Source organism: Emydura macquarii, unplaced genomic scaffold, assembly GCF_026122565.2.
Source record: "Emydura macquarii macquarii isolate MOO-44397 ecotype Brisbane River unplaced genomic scaffold, CSIRO-AGI_Emac_v2 contig_2897, whole genome shotgun sequence".
Classification (NCBI taxonomy): Eukaryota; Metazoa; Chordata; order Testudines; family Chelidae; genus Emydura; species Emydura macquarii.
The window spans coordinates 35,606,796-35,622,129 of record NW_027133034.1 but is presented as its reverse complement, the minus strand read 5'-3'; the positions used below and the strand labels follow the sequence as shown (position 1 = coordinate 35,622,129).

Here is a 15,334-nt window from a genome sequence, read left to right as displayed (position 1 = left end):
GGATCACATATGGTCATCCATGAGTATTTCAAAAGATTGTACGTTTTGAAAAATATACTGCATGGATTTCCATAATCCCTTCTGTTCTGACAGAAAGCTGAATCAATCTGAACAACCCTTGCATAGTAATTGATTCCAAAAATATATAGAACCATGACAGAGATTTCATTGTCAAAAGTTCACACATCAAAAGCTTGTTCAATTAACAGAAAAAGAAGCCTAAATGAGGAACCAAGTAGACATCTTTGTCAAACCGGGCCTGGTCTACACTGCGAAGTTAGGTCAATAGAAGCCACCTTCTTCTACCATAGTTGGCAGACCAGAACGACCTGAGGCAGAGGTAGGGATTGTGATTCAGCACTACCGTCACTTGAGACTAATCAGGGGAGTTATTTTCACATTGCAACCTTGCTTTTCATCCATGGTATGAACTAACAATGGGTGCCTTGTGCGCCTTACAGTGGAAAGCGTGGCCTTCAGCGCATCCTCCTCTCCTGCAGAGAGGCTGTCGCAGATTAGAAGGTAGAAAAAGAGAACTCGGGATGACATGTTCAACGAGCTAGTGAATGACTCAGACTGCTGACATGGAGCTAAGAGCCTGGAGTATTGTCCGAAAAACTGGACATGGAGAGCAGGAGAGCAGCCCAGGAGCATGAGCATGCCGTGCAGGACAAGATGCTGTGTATAATGAGGGATTAATTAGACATGTTAAGGCATTTGATTGAGCTTCAGGAACAGCAGTGGTAGCATAGACTCCCACTGCAGCCGCTGCAGAACTGTCAGCAACAAGTGCCTTCTTCCCAAGCATTCCAGGGGGAGGAGGAGCAGGATGCAGTATGTGCTCCACTCAACTCTGGGGGAGGGGAGCAGGAAGAGAAGGCAGCCTTTCTAAAAACTTTTAATATGCGGGCTTTAGTGTTTTGAACAGACAAGCACTGTTTTTTTTCTCCCCTCCGAGCCCCATGACAATGGTTGCTAACAAATAATTTTCTTTTCCCTCCACTGTTATGGATGTGCAATAAAAGTGAGCTGCTTTGGAATTTAGTACTCTTTATTACAAGCATAGGGATGGGTGGTGGGGAGGAAGGGAATGTGTAAGGACACTGTTGCAAGGGAGGGATGGAATGGGAAGGCACAGCACAGATTACTGTTGCTCGTTACAAAAATGGGTTTTCAACGCCTCCCTGAAGTGCAGAGCTCCTCATTGGGCTTTCAGTGTGACACTGGTATCTGGCTGGTCAAAGTTTACAGCCAGCCTATGTGCCTCCACAACCCAACCCAACGGAAATTTCTCCCCATTTATCTCTCACATATTATGGAGCACACAGCAGGCAGATATAACTATGGGGATATTTGTTTCACTGAGATCTAACCTAGTGAGCAAATTGCACCAGCGAACCTTTAAATGTCCAAAGGCATAATCCACCACCATTCTGCATTTGCTCAGCCTATTACTGACCTGCTCATTATTGCTATGCCGGTGTCTGGTGTATGGCCTCATGAGCCATGGGAGCAAGGGATAGGTTGGACCTCCCAGGATCACTACTGGCATTTCAACATGTTCAATAGTTATTTTTTGGTCTGGAAAAAAAGTACCTGCTTATATCATTCTGAACAGACCTGAGTTCCTAAAGATGTGTGCGTCATGCACCTTTCCAGAACACCCTATGTTGATGTCGGTGAAGCGTCCCCCTGTGATCCACCAGTGCTTGCAACACCAGATAAAAGTATTCTGTTGATGGCAAGGTGAATCTGCTGCTAAAGTATGGATATACATGCCATCTATTACCCCAGTACAGTTAGGGAATCCCATCACAGCAAACCCATCCACTATGCCCTGCACATTTCCCAAACTCACTACCCTTCTTAGCAGAAGGCTATTAAGGGTCCTACACACTTGAATCACAGCTACGCCCTTGGTGGATTTACCGAGACTGAACTGAGTCCCAACTGACAGCAACCCCAGACTGCTAGAGAGCTTCCACAAAGTGATGGCCATTTGCTTCTTCACTGTCAGAACAGGTCTCAAGTGAGCATTCCTGTGCGTCAGGGCTAAGGATAGCTCTGTGCAAAGTTCCAGGAAAGTGGCCTTACGCATCGGAAAGTTCTGCAGCCACTGCTCATCATCCCATACTTTCATAATGATGTGATCCCACCATTCAGTGCTTGTTTCTCAGGACCAGAATTGGCGCTCCACTGAGTTCAGCTGCTGTGTGACAGCCAGCAGCACCCATGAATTGTTCCATTCTATGGCTTATAGCAGGACAGCTTGAGTAACAGTGCAATTTTCTGCACTGTGGCTCCTCTCTCGGCCTTGGAAATACTGCAGAATAAGTCACGAGATGTTTGTGATGCTCACAATGATAGTGCAGAGCTGAGCAGGCTCCATGCTTCTCTGGCAATGGTGTATGCGCGGCAGAGCCAGGGTTTCGAAAAATGGCACAAAAAAAGTGTTCGTTCATCTGTTTGTTGTTGCCATCATGACGGGGGGAGGCCATCACAATATGGGAAGCCAATGACCTTCCCAAAAGCCCCTGCGGCTAGTTGCACTGTGGGATAGATACCCACGGTGCACTGTTCTGCTTATTGCTACAAGCGTGCTTGGTGGGGACGCACACCCTGACACAATGAGTGTGGTGTGATCTCTCCCGACCAACTTCATTAGTTTGGCAGGTGAATGTCGACAGAAATTAAATAGACTTCACTTTGCAGTGTAGACATACCCCCAGACTATAGTATTTTCTGAGATATTGTCACACTCATCCTGGGAAAGGACATCAGACCTTTTCTTAAAGACATCAGTGTGAGAGAATCTAGATATTCAAAGGTAAGATTACACTTCACACCCCTGCAAATATTCACTTAAACAACCTTAACTCTGCCCCAATATCACTGACCATTGCTCTATCAAGAGACAATTCACAAACACACACCTTTATCACATCAATAACCTGAAAGTCCAGTTAAATCAGGGACTTTACTTTTGTAGAGCGACTAATATACTGTAGACTGTAAGGTGAAGTGCATATGTCTGTTACAATTTCTTCAGTAAACTGCTACTGCTTTGTTTAAGACCATATGCTGCTTCTGGTAGACACAAGCTATTACAACTCTTCACTTAGGACAATTCCCTACTGTACATAACATTTCAAAAGTGAAAATTGTTATACTGTGAGATTTCATAGAGTCACTCTGGGTATGTCTACACTGCAGTTAAACATCCAGAATTGGTACATGTCAGCTAACTCAGGGAAGTGGAGTTCTGGCTGCGGGGCTGTTAAACTCTGGTGGAGATGTATGGGCTTGGGCTGAAGCCCAGGCTTTGGGACCCTGCAAGGGGAGTGGGACCCAGAGGCTGGGCTCCAGCTTGAGCATGAACATCTACACAACAATTTTAAGTCCCGAAGCCCAACCCCAAGTCAGTTGAACTAGGCCAGCTGCGGCCAAGCCATGGGTCTTTTATTCCAGAGTAGATGTACTCTGCATCTAAGGTGTAGTGGATGTGCAAGCTCAAAGGAAAAGGTGAGAAAAGCTAAGGTTGTTTAGGTGAATGTATTTACACTCTTTCTAGTTTTATTTTAAAGTATAACCTTATTTTCAGACTAGCCTTTCTGATTTTCCTCCAGAAACTAGTGTTCTTTTAAGGGCTTCCCCCATAAATAAATAAAAAACATAAAACCTTCACTTTTTTTTTTTGCCTAGACATTAGTCTTGCTTAAAGGATGAAGATGTTTGTTAGCACATGGTTTTCAAATTGCATGAGCAAATTATGAGCTGAAAGTTATGGTAATGTTCTTTGATCTATAGTTTCCAGAATCATCTGCAACAGGCTATCTGGTAAATTACTAGATGTACAAGAGCTGTATTCATTGGTAACTGCACAGATATATTCAAAGTCTGAGTGCCTGCCAGACCTATGCAACATTTTTTTTTACTATTTGTCTTTCTGGGCAAGATTTATATATGAATCCTTGGAGATTAATATAAATTGAGAGCCGCTAGGTTTAAAGCTCTCTTATTAACATATAGTTAATCTTTTGTACAGGTACAAAAACCAAAAACTTGCAAAGGGTTAACTACTTTGTTTGATTGTTTTCAGGTGCATATGATACAGACTCTTCAACTAAACTCAACAAAGACTTCTGCTCATAAATCAGGTGAGTAGTATATTAAGGGCATGGCAAATAATTTTGGTTTTCAATTTCTTGTCATTGCAAACGTATGTTTTAAGAACTATTTTATGGACAATTCTCAGTCTAAACATCCACAGTAAAATGTGCCTATAAAAGATACTCAGGGTCATTATTCCAGTTTAATTATCTTAACTGCATCCCTAATTTAAAAATTAGGTACAATCATAGGTTTTAGAGACAATTTCAAACTACAAAACAAAAAGACAAGGTTAAAATAGTAAGAATGAAATTTATTGACTCTGGGATATGAACATTCCAATTTCCAAAAAAGCAGTACGGAATCTATGCATCATGGATACAAACACTGATGCTCTACTGTAAATTTTAATGCATTAGCCCCAGAAGCTAGCAGCATCCAAACTTGACTTAATATTGAACATATTTTCTCGACGCTGTTTGGTATAAACATTTGCCTCTCCTTTCTGTAACCGCCGTCTCAGAGCAGCTTTTTGCTGTTTAGTCAGTTGACGTTTTATCTTCTGTTTCACCAGTTCCTAAAAACAATTAAACCACATGCATCAGCATTGTTTGAAAGACATAACATTGTAGGATATATTAGTTTATATTTACACAGTGTTTTCCATCCCAAAGTGTTTTATGCACTGATATAAAAAAATGGTGATGTTTGGTTCTTGGAGACTTTGTGCCTTTTTAAAATTAAAAAAGTTATCTTGAGAATGTTGTAAGTCCTTTGTACTCATTATCTGGCTTGTGGCAATTTTTGAGGCCTACATTGCAGAGATCAAACTAAGTGTATATATTAGTGAAAATGACTGATACTTAACAGCAAAACCATCTATTGCTGCTAACAAACAAAGGGGAAAGTAAAAAAGTATTGTCTGCAGAAGTGATTTCAAATTCTTCCTTCAGTTGTTCCCCTGCAGAGAGGCAAGATGCCTAACATAGTTTAGCATGTACGCTCTTACAAAGATCCATAGGGCAGGGACCGTGTCTTCTTCTATGTCTTGCATAGCCACAACCACAGATTGTCACTGGAACAGCAGCAGCGACAGTAACTGCCATTTACCTAAACAGGTATTAGTTTTATAGTACTTTGATATCTACTATCCACAATTATTTACTCATGCTAGGTCCTACTTCCCATCATGATGGCAACAGCTGCACATCACAAAAATCAAACCACAACTTGGTAGATTTTGGCTGCAGATTGCTCTGTGATGGAGAACGAGCACAATTCAACTAACTCATTTCACTTCATTCTATAGAATGAACAAACCAGAAAGGGACATTGATCTCACTGAGGGGTCTAATAGAGTTAATCGATGTAGGGAAAATAGTTAAACAAGAAATTACAATATTTGAAAAATCATGCTTCAGGAAGTCACCTGCTGAGATTTTAGCAGTCTATTGCAGCTTCACCTCTTTGACACATCTTAATGACAAATATTAATGCATCTTCCTCCTTACCCAACTTGACAAAAATACAGGGATGGCCACTTCTAGAGGGATAACTTGCAAGAGACAAACTTCATATCATTGAAACAAACAACACAAACTTTCATAAAAACAAAACAAACCTCTTAAAATAACCTAAACTTCAGTGAAAGGCCGGAGAGGAGGAGGAACAGAGGAGAATCCATGGATCTCAGCTCAGGGCTCAAAGACTGCACAGTTTAAAACAAAAACTCCACAACAACTCAGGAAATACAGAAGTTGAGGTCCCAAAAACACCATCAACTTGACTGTGTTGCACATGATATATTCTGTTCTTGTTAAATGTGTAGCTAAATAAATTACTATTTGTGTTGTAAAATGTACTCCATAAAATACACAGACTGTAAAATGTACCTGAATTAGTATTGTTACTGTAACTTTAATTTTTGCATTTCCTGATTTAGGGACCTTATGACGCTATAAGGGAGCAATTAAGGTTCAAGAGTGAGACTGCATTGAGGGTCGAGAGAGAGAAAGCAGCCTCCACAGATCACTTATTACCCAGCCTTTGCCTGTGGATGGGAATCTTGCATCCCATGTCTTGCATCCCCCTTAACATGCTAGCCAGCAGAAATGAGCTAGCACAGAGAATGAAGTAAGTTGCTACTGCTATAGGACTGGCACAGATTACTTCCTGTGGAGCAATCTGGGCCATTGTGATTTTCATGGTTCAATCCAAAAATTAAATTAATATAGCTTTTTGCATTTAACCAACTATTTTATAAACTGAAAGCAGCCTGCAGTTGCAGTCTAACTTTTTTTTCAACCTCAGCAAAAATAAAACAAACCCATAAAGCAGGAAAAATAAAAAAGAACACACTCATGCTTCCTGCCCTCAGCACTGAAACACAAAATTAGTTGGTCCATTTAGCCTAGCATCCCTTCTTTTGACAGTGGCCATTGCCAGATACTTCAGAGGGAATGAATAGAACAGGGCAATTTATTGAGTGATCCACCCCGTCATGTAGTCCCATCTTCCAGCAGGCAGAGGTTTAGGGACACCCAGAGCATAGGGTTGCAGCCCAAACATCTTGGCTGATAGCCATTGATGGCCCTATTCTCCATGAACTTATCTAATTCTTTTTTTTTTTTTTAAACACTTTTACATTTTTGGCCTTCACAACATCCCATGGCAACAAGTTCCACAAGTTGACTGTGTGTTGTGTGAAAAAGTACTTCTTTTTGTTGTTATAAACCTGCTATTAATTTGATTGGGTAACCCATGGTTTTTGTGAGGTAAGTAACATGTCTTTATTCATCTTCTCCAAACCAGTCATGATTTTTATCAGATCCCCTTTAGTAATCTCTTTTCTATGCTGAACAGTTCCAGTCTGTTCAATTTCTCCTAATATGGAAGCTATTCCATACCCCTAATCATTTTTGTTGCCCTTCTCTGTATTTTTTCAAATTCTAATACTTTTTTTGGGGGTGCTCAGAACTGCGCACAGTATTCAAGGTGTGGTCATATCATGGATTTATATAATGGCATTATGATATTTTCCTGTCTTATTATCTATCGGTATCCCTTTCTAATGGCTCCTAATATTGTTGGCTTTTTTGACTGCCATTGCACATGGAGTAGATGTTTTCAGAGAATTAATTATCCATAATGATGTCACGATCTCTTTCTTGAGTGGTAACAGCTCATTTAGATGCCATCATTTTGTATATATGGTTGCAATTATGTTTCTCAAGGTGCATAACTTAATACTTATCATTGAATTTTATCTGCCATTTTGCAGCCCAGTCACCCAGTTTTGTGAGATCTCTTTGTTACTCTTCTCAATCACCACTACAGTGATTTGCCCGGGTGTCTTTCATGCAGGAATTGAACGTCAGAAGATTTCCCCCTTTAAACCGCCAGTCCTTCACAAAGAAATTATATGCTAAGTGCCCCTTCTTTCCTTGGCCCTCAAGTTGTTGGAAAAAGAAATTTCAGATCACTTTCAAAAAGTATTCCCAATAAAAATACGACAAAATTGTTTTTAGTTTTTGTTTCCCCTCACACTTGACTTTTTTTTTAATTGCTAACAATTCAATTTAATATTTTGTAGCTTGGAGAAATGTGAAAGTAAATTTCTCCCCCTTGTGGTTCAAAATAGGAAGTGGTTTTTCTGGCATCATGCACACAAAACAACCTGAACTTTTGCAGCAGGAGATATTTAAATGGAAATATCTGGTCAGATATATTTCTGTACCATAACCAATACTACTCCTTTGAATATTAACCTCCCATAGCCCTCTCTGACAAAAACCAGAATTAAAAAAAAAAAAAAAAAAAGACAAAGGTCCACCAATTCCTATTATGCAAGAAGTTAGTAATGTGGGATATACCAACCTGACCCTAACAATTCATGCTTAAGTGATTCAGGCAGATGGTAAACGGGGGATCCTACCATCCTCACAGACCCTAGCAACAATGAAAAATCATTCTCTGACTCAAGTGCATATAACCATAAACTTAGACTCAATATTATACTGGCCTACTTGCCCTGAGCAAGTAAATCTCAATCTTTTCATCATCATCATCATGCTACGTGTGGACAACTAGGTTGAGTGCTTTGGATTGAATAGATCAAAGCTTTATTATTTTTAAGTTTTGCAAAATCCAGTTTTCCTCTTGTGGCTCAATTTAAATAAATCCTTAGTCAAATTTGTCAGAGTGCAGTAAGATGCCCATGTAATCTCCACTTCAAAGTAGTTAAATGTTTTAGCCTAAAATAGCTGGGATTTTCTTTAACTGATCAATTTAGTATATCTTTTCTAGACATTCTCCAAAATGTGTACATACCATATGCTGTACTGTTTATATATAAATTCCTGATGTTATATAGAAATTATATATAAATAAATCTAACATATTTTAACATAACTGCAAAATCCTCACAGAGCACCCTTATTATTCCACAGATACAACTCCATAGGGTCTGCTGATGTATTAGAGTTCTTTCTTTTGCAAGCACAATGCTAATGTACTTCCATGAACACATGTAACTTATTTGGAAAACCACAACCAGATAAAGATTGCTGCTGCCACCAAGTGGTTTTTCAATCTCAAATTCTGTAATAATTTCTTCGGTATGGATTCAATAGTGCCTCCCTCTTTTTGGAATCCTACCTGCAAGATTACATTCATAGCTAAGAATTTAAAGACTGTGCTTGTAGTTTTGTCATCCCATCCCTTCTGCCAGAGGATTTCTGGACGATAGCCGCCCATCAGCCCATAGTGCTAATCCTATAGTTTTTTCTAGCACTGAAAATAGGGTTTCAATATATTATGCATATAAAAGGATTAAGAGTGCATTTTCTTCTAAACTCTGGAAAATACTTTTTGACTAAAATTACTCCAATAAATACAGCCAATATACAAAATGTATCTTTAAAATATATATTATTTAAATTCCATACTAAAAAAAAAATAAAAAGAGGCTAATACTTTGGAAATAATACAACCACTTGAAGGCACTCTTGTATAAAGCAAAGCTACTCCACAGGAATAAAAGCATCAATTAATGGGACAAACTCACTATTATAGTGTTCCTCAAACAAGTGAAGTCCTTCATACTCAAACTATAATCCACGAAGAATGAAAATAATATAATAGCCAAATATTAGTTGTTAAACAAAGCATTCCTAGGATGTGTACCCCTATTATGCAATGTAAATACTTTGCAACAATCATCTGGACATTTTGACTCACGAAATATGTTATGAAAATGTTTGGATAAAGGTACATTCCTAAAAGTGTGCACATATAATTTGCAGAGTTTGTTTCCTACTCCTATTTGCAAATGAAATGTAAACTGAACAATCTTACTTGATTTACAAAGGAAAGCATCTACCGTTATAACAGATTTTAATCCACAGAAAAGTTACCGAATTATTGGGTACAGCAAAGGGTATGTTAACTTTTACAGAGTATTAACCATCCTTTCCTTCACTGAGCTTTCTATAATGAGTTTGTATATCTCAAGTATGGCAGAAGGAGCCAGCATAGCTATTTTTAATCTAGATTGAGGGTGGGGGCTGAGGTACTAAATACAGCTATAAAAATTCATTCTTCAGAGTCACATTTACACTACTGAAAAACAGTAGTGAAGTGGTATAATGACAAAATTTTAGGGAAAGGTGCTAAAGAAATTTCTAGGAAGAGAGGAGGTGGGTAAGTCAAATTGCCCCTTGACTTATTTTAAATCTACTTCTCGTTTTACATCCAAAACATTTTTTTAGGTTTAGCTAACACTAGAAGCCAACAAACCGATTGTATGTTAGATAGTGGCCTACCAATATATACATTTGTGGTTGCTCACATGTAAAAGAGTTAATATGCTAGAGCTGAACTTAGGTGCCAAACAACCAATTGGCAGCTGCAACTAAAGAAGAGCACAGCATGATGGCAAACAAATCTTCAGGAAATGTTGAAGATCGATCATCATTCCCTTTATTTTGGGTTTAACATGATTACATTTTTTACATAAAATGGTATTACCAGTTCTGTTTTCCTTTTCCTCTCTGGGCATCCCAAGAAAGACTTGTTATTCATTCAGGGTGTCTGCCATACATCCCCCTTTTAAACCTTTGCATTTGGCTAGAATGTACACAGCGTGCAGACAATACTATTTCATACATAAGCTACAAAAGAGCCTGTGGGGAGTGGGAATGAGTGGCAAACTTCACCCGCGAGAGCAAATACATTATCTTTGATACTCTTGGTCTCCACTGGCTGAGAATACAAATTCAGAAGTATGCCGATAGGACAACATAAAAAAAAATCATAAACAAACAAGGCCAATAAGTTTGTTGTCTGGCACAAGTGAACATACACAATCTAAAATTTTTCTCTACTAAAAAATGTATTAGAAGTAAAAAGTTTATAAAATCAAGCACTCTTTAGATCACAAGCTTGCTAGAAACAAATATAATTGCCTTCGAAGAGAACAATTTCACTTTAAGTAGCAGATATGGTTAAAGTTATATCAATCATGTTTTGTAACGTCACACAATTGTTCTGGATTTTCTGTTTCCCTCTACAATCAGGAGGATAAAATACTCAAGGCGCTGTGAACACCACAGCATATGGGACTTAAATTCTGTGGCAAAGACCCTAGCTATTCAGTATTCAGGTGCAGCAGAAGGAAAGTTTGGACAATTTTATTTAAATTGTAAAAATTGAACCTTTTATTGAATTTAATATGAAAATGAATAATGCAACCATTCCAGTATCCCTTATATTTTTCTCAGAAAATTTAATATATTTAATGCTGTGCCACATTTTTAGTTTTCAATATATTGCATACTTTTGAACTGACAATACATAACGTAGAAGTTGTCAGGGGAGCTGAAAGTTTGAGCAGTGGGGTAGCATACAGCTGTAGCTCTCGGTATCTGGGGAAGCATCAAAGGAAATTTGGGATTATAGGATAAACCATTAACTGAATGCTTCTGCTAAGTGATCAACAGTGAAATACGTAACAGTGTTAACATTTATATCATTGTCTTTAGATTTCAGAGTTAACACCACTCAAGTAAATGACAGTTCACAAATCTTGGAGCTGTTTCAGGCTTTCTGACGTTTCTGAGGACAAAATTGTGTTGGTTTACATGTATTTTAAGTTTAAGGTTCTCTTCACAAACAACATGTCTAGATTTTTTGTTTTTTAAAACAAACAAACATACATGAAAGCTTAGATTCCGAAACACAATTCCATGATCATGGAAGCACAGAAGACATCAGGACCCAATAACAGCAATTTGGACTGACAACATTACAGCTGGAAGACAATTTTGATGACAAAAAATCAGCATCTTACAAATTTAAGAAGCTACAGAGGAAAACCAGAAAGCATGTAGATATGTTAGTTACCTGAGGAATTGTTGAACAGCTCCCAAAACTGCCAGCAGAGGTGGTACTTGAGGTTCTCGTTCTGTGTTCATTGATGTGAATTGTACTCTCTCTGTCTCTACAATATATAAATTGTATTTTTATTTCATCTAACAAAAAGACAAGACAAATATCCTTTGGCTACAAATCCATCATATTCTAATGATAAGTCTTAGAGATACAGTCTGTCCAGCACAATTTAATATTTGCATAATATGGAAAATTTACATTTTGCAATATTAATTCGACTTCAACATGATGGGTGTTTTATATCCTCTAAAGAATTTTCAGGTTTGATTTGTAACATGATACAATGGCCAAGAAATATTAAATGCCTGAAATGTTCTAAAAAACTAAAAATAACAGTGGTATTTTATATTTATGCTCAGTCAATGATCTCCAGTTCAAATTTGCTTAGTACTTATGTAAAAAAACAACCCCAAAACCAAACCAGAACTTCTTTTTAACTGTCACCAATGTAAACTCAACCTGAAATCTGAATATTAAGCTGAGTCTTGTCCAGTATTATCCACCACCACTAAAAGATTTGGTAATTGGAAGTTAACTGGTGGATGAGGCAAAGTTGAAATCAGCAGCCTTGCTTCTTGTATCACTGTATTGGCTTTGCAAGACCAACAGTAATAAAAACTTGTCTGTCAGCAAAGTAAACCATTATGACATGTAGTAGAATGAATAAATTCTTCCACTTTTATGACAACACTACTTTAATTCCCTTCATGCCAAAGGAAAAATCCCAACAAACCACGAAGGCAGCATTTCCTAGCTTAAAAAGTGACACATACAATATCTATGTTTCTAATTACTTTGCTACAAATGCACATTACATAAGAAAACAAGACAAGTTAAATATTAGGCTTTCCTTATGCCTATACCATGCTGTACAGACAACAAATCATTTCTTTCAAAACTGAGTGGGTGGGCTGGGGCTACTGCTTGGTGTACTCATTCTATTACTTGCAAACACCCATCCACCACTTTTTGCTGGTAGAGAGATCATGCATCCAGGGGCTAGGATAGAAGTAATCATCATCTCTAAATAGAACAGGCAAGGAACTGAAAGTCAGAACAACAAATAGTTAAGTTAATATGATTGGATCTCAGGTGGTTGTGCTCCTCAGCTAACCAGAATAATTTCACTTCCACCAATAGTGTTTTAATCACAAATGCACCATAAATGTTATTGTATAAGTAGTATTTTAACGAGACATTTTTCACTGTTATAAACAGTTTAAATATTTCTCAAATGGAAAAGTATACACTAGCTACAGAAGGTAAGTAGAACTAATTCAGACACCCAAGTCTAGTTACAGTATTACATTTTGTACTATGGAGCAAGGCAACTGATCTGTCACACTATAAAACATAAGGGTAATACAAATCAATAGTAACAGGTTAAATAGAAAGTAGCATATGTTCACTCTAGAATTTAAAATAATATATATATTCAATTTAAGCATGGGTGGCTGAACAGCAGTGCATGTTGAACTACCTGAAGGAGGTTCATTTACTGAAAAGAAGAAAAAATAAATGGAAACCTTTCAAAACAGTCAATATGAATCTGTACCTGAAAGGCCTGAATTCTCTGTTTAATGTTGACAAGTCAGCCAGATCAGGGCATTCATCTTCATACTCTTGGTCAACAGGGCCTTCTCCTTGACCTAACTGATCTTCAATTTTGGTAGCATTTTCTGTTCTCTTTTCATCCTCAGAAAAATCAATTGTAGAACACTCTGCATTACTCCTGGTTTTTCCTGCAATAATTTGCCCTTCAATGTTTTCTAGAGCATGGCTGAACTCTGTCATATCTAAACTTTGTGCTTTTTTACTATTGTCAGCTATATCAGCTTCTTTACTGCTATACACCATCTCGGAGTCATCTTCCAATTCAACTGTATTTTCTTCATCTGAGCTACACAAATTTTCTTTCCCATCAAGATCGTCTACAAATGGTGTAAACACTGTTTTATAATCCTCATTATCAGGACCTATTGGATAAAGCAGTTCATCATCCTCTTGCATTTCTTTTGTGTAGCCACTGGCTGCAATCTCTATATCAAGAGAGCACTCTCTCCTGGAGAAGATAAAAAGGTTGAAGTATAAATAAATTGTTTCCTCTAAGCACATTAAAACACTTTAGTAATGTACTTATTTATTAAATGTACTTATTTATTAAATTTATTAAATTTAATATTTATTTATTTATATTTATTTAATTTAATACATTTATTAAATGTACTTATTTATTAAATGTACTTATTTATTAAAAAAAAAAAAAAAAAAAAGACTACCAAAGTGCACTATCATTAAACTGCCAGTGTTAAAGGGCTAACAAAGTTATATAATTCTGCAACCCTTACACATGCTGAGTAGAACCTTATGCTCAGATTATGATTTAAGCATTTACAGCTGTATAACTGAACAATATCTGTATGCTTCTGCTGAAGTGTAATTATGATTTAAAGTTGATTTACATTTATTATGCTGTATTACATAATCTATAAACACTCTAATTCTGAATTTATCAAAAGTTATATATTTAGCATGCTTTGGTTAAGGTGTGCTTCCCTACTGAAAAGAGCCTGGTAAGGTTTATTGTTTCAATATCTCAAATGTACTCATAAGGGTTTTATTTTGTCTTTCAAAAGAGAACATGAAACTTGAAAAAGTAAATTTTCATTTGAGAACTTTGGAATTTAGATAACAAGTCTGGTTTGCCATCAACAACAGGACAGATACTAGCTCAATCTCTCATAGCTGTGCTGTTCTAACAGGAATAAAAATATAGTTTGAAGTCAATAGATATGACTGAGTACAGGCAATGAGCTGATCAGTTGAAGAACAGGTGTCATTTTTATACAATTGTTTTTCAGAATAGAATTATATTTCAGTGATTTTCATTATCTCAGGGCTGAAAAACTTGTTTTTTAGAGAAGTAGTGACTACTCATTAACTACCTTTCCTTAAAACCCTCAACTCCAAATGACTCCACATAAAAGAATGCCCACAAGAGCAATAATTAGGCTCAGAGGGGTGAGACGAATCCGGTTCTGTATTACTGGGGCATATCTGAATGATGTGTCTTGGAGCAGCTTTGTATCAGGCCTTGGATCCCTCTTCCCAGCTACAAGAACACAGGAATTACTGGTTTCCTGATGATAGGCAATGGTAGAATGTAAAACGGGGTGAAGCTTCAGGATGTCACCCATAATGGTTTTGGTTGGACTGAGCACCAACATTTCTGATATTAAGAATAAAGAAAATCCTACATTAAAATGAAAAGGGGGGAAAAAAAAAAAGAGGGACAAGTGCAACATTGTCCCCCCAATTCTCCAGCAAAACACTTCATGGAGCTCATTAACCGTGTACAACTGAAAACCAATTGTGAACATTTTGGCTAATGTTCTCATAATATAAAACCAGTACAGAGAGCACCTAGTTATCTTTACTGATCAATATAAGACCGGTAATCAAGTTATATTTCTCACCTGATATCCTGGAAAGTTGGGAAAAGTTCACTTTCATAGCTGAAGCGCTTCTTAAAAAAGTCTCTAATACATTTAACATCTCTGTCAAAATACCTGGAAAAATACAGAATTGTTTTGTGCAGAATTAGAGACTTACAAGCATTTTGGTATGCTTCTAAACATCAAGTTCTACTCCACATTTGTCACTAGCAATAGCTTCTGTGTATTAAGCTTTCCAAACAAGCCCATCTTAAATTTCTTCTGAATTTTAGAAAATGATATATTCTTCCAACTTTGTCAAACTTCATTTGCTATTGACA

General features: G+C 37.3%; 1 protein-coding gene across 1 annotated transcript in view; it reads right to left on the bottom strand.

The window, feature by feature from the left end:
* Positions 1-4,408: 4,408 nt before the first annotated feature.
* Positions 4,409-15,334, bottom strand: part of RIOK2 (RIO kinase 2) — a 29,449-nt gene continuing 18,523 nt past the window's right edge. The window contains exons 7-10 of the mRNA XM_067568847.1: positions 15,036-15,128; positions 13,115-13,621; positions 11,512-11,608; positions 4,409-4,687 (exon numbers count right to left, since the gene is read on the bottom strand). Coding sequence (XP_067424948.1) covers positions 4,526-4,687; positions 11,512-11,608; positions 13,115-13,621; positions 15,036-15,128 — 859 coding nt within the window. The 3' untranslated portion in view covers positions 4,409-4,525. The remainder of the gene's footprint in view (positions 4,688-11,511; positions 11,609-13,114; positions 13,622-15,035; positions 15,129-15,334) is intronic.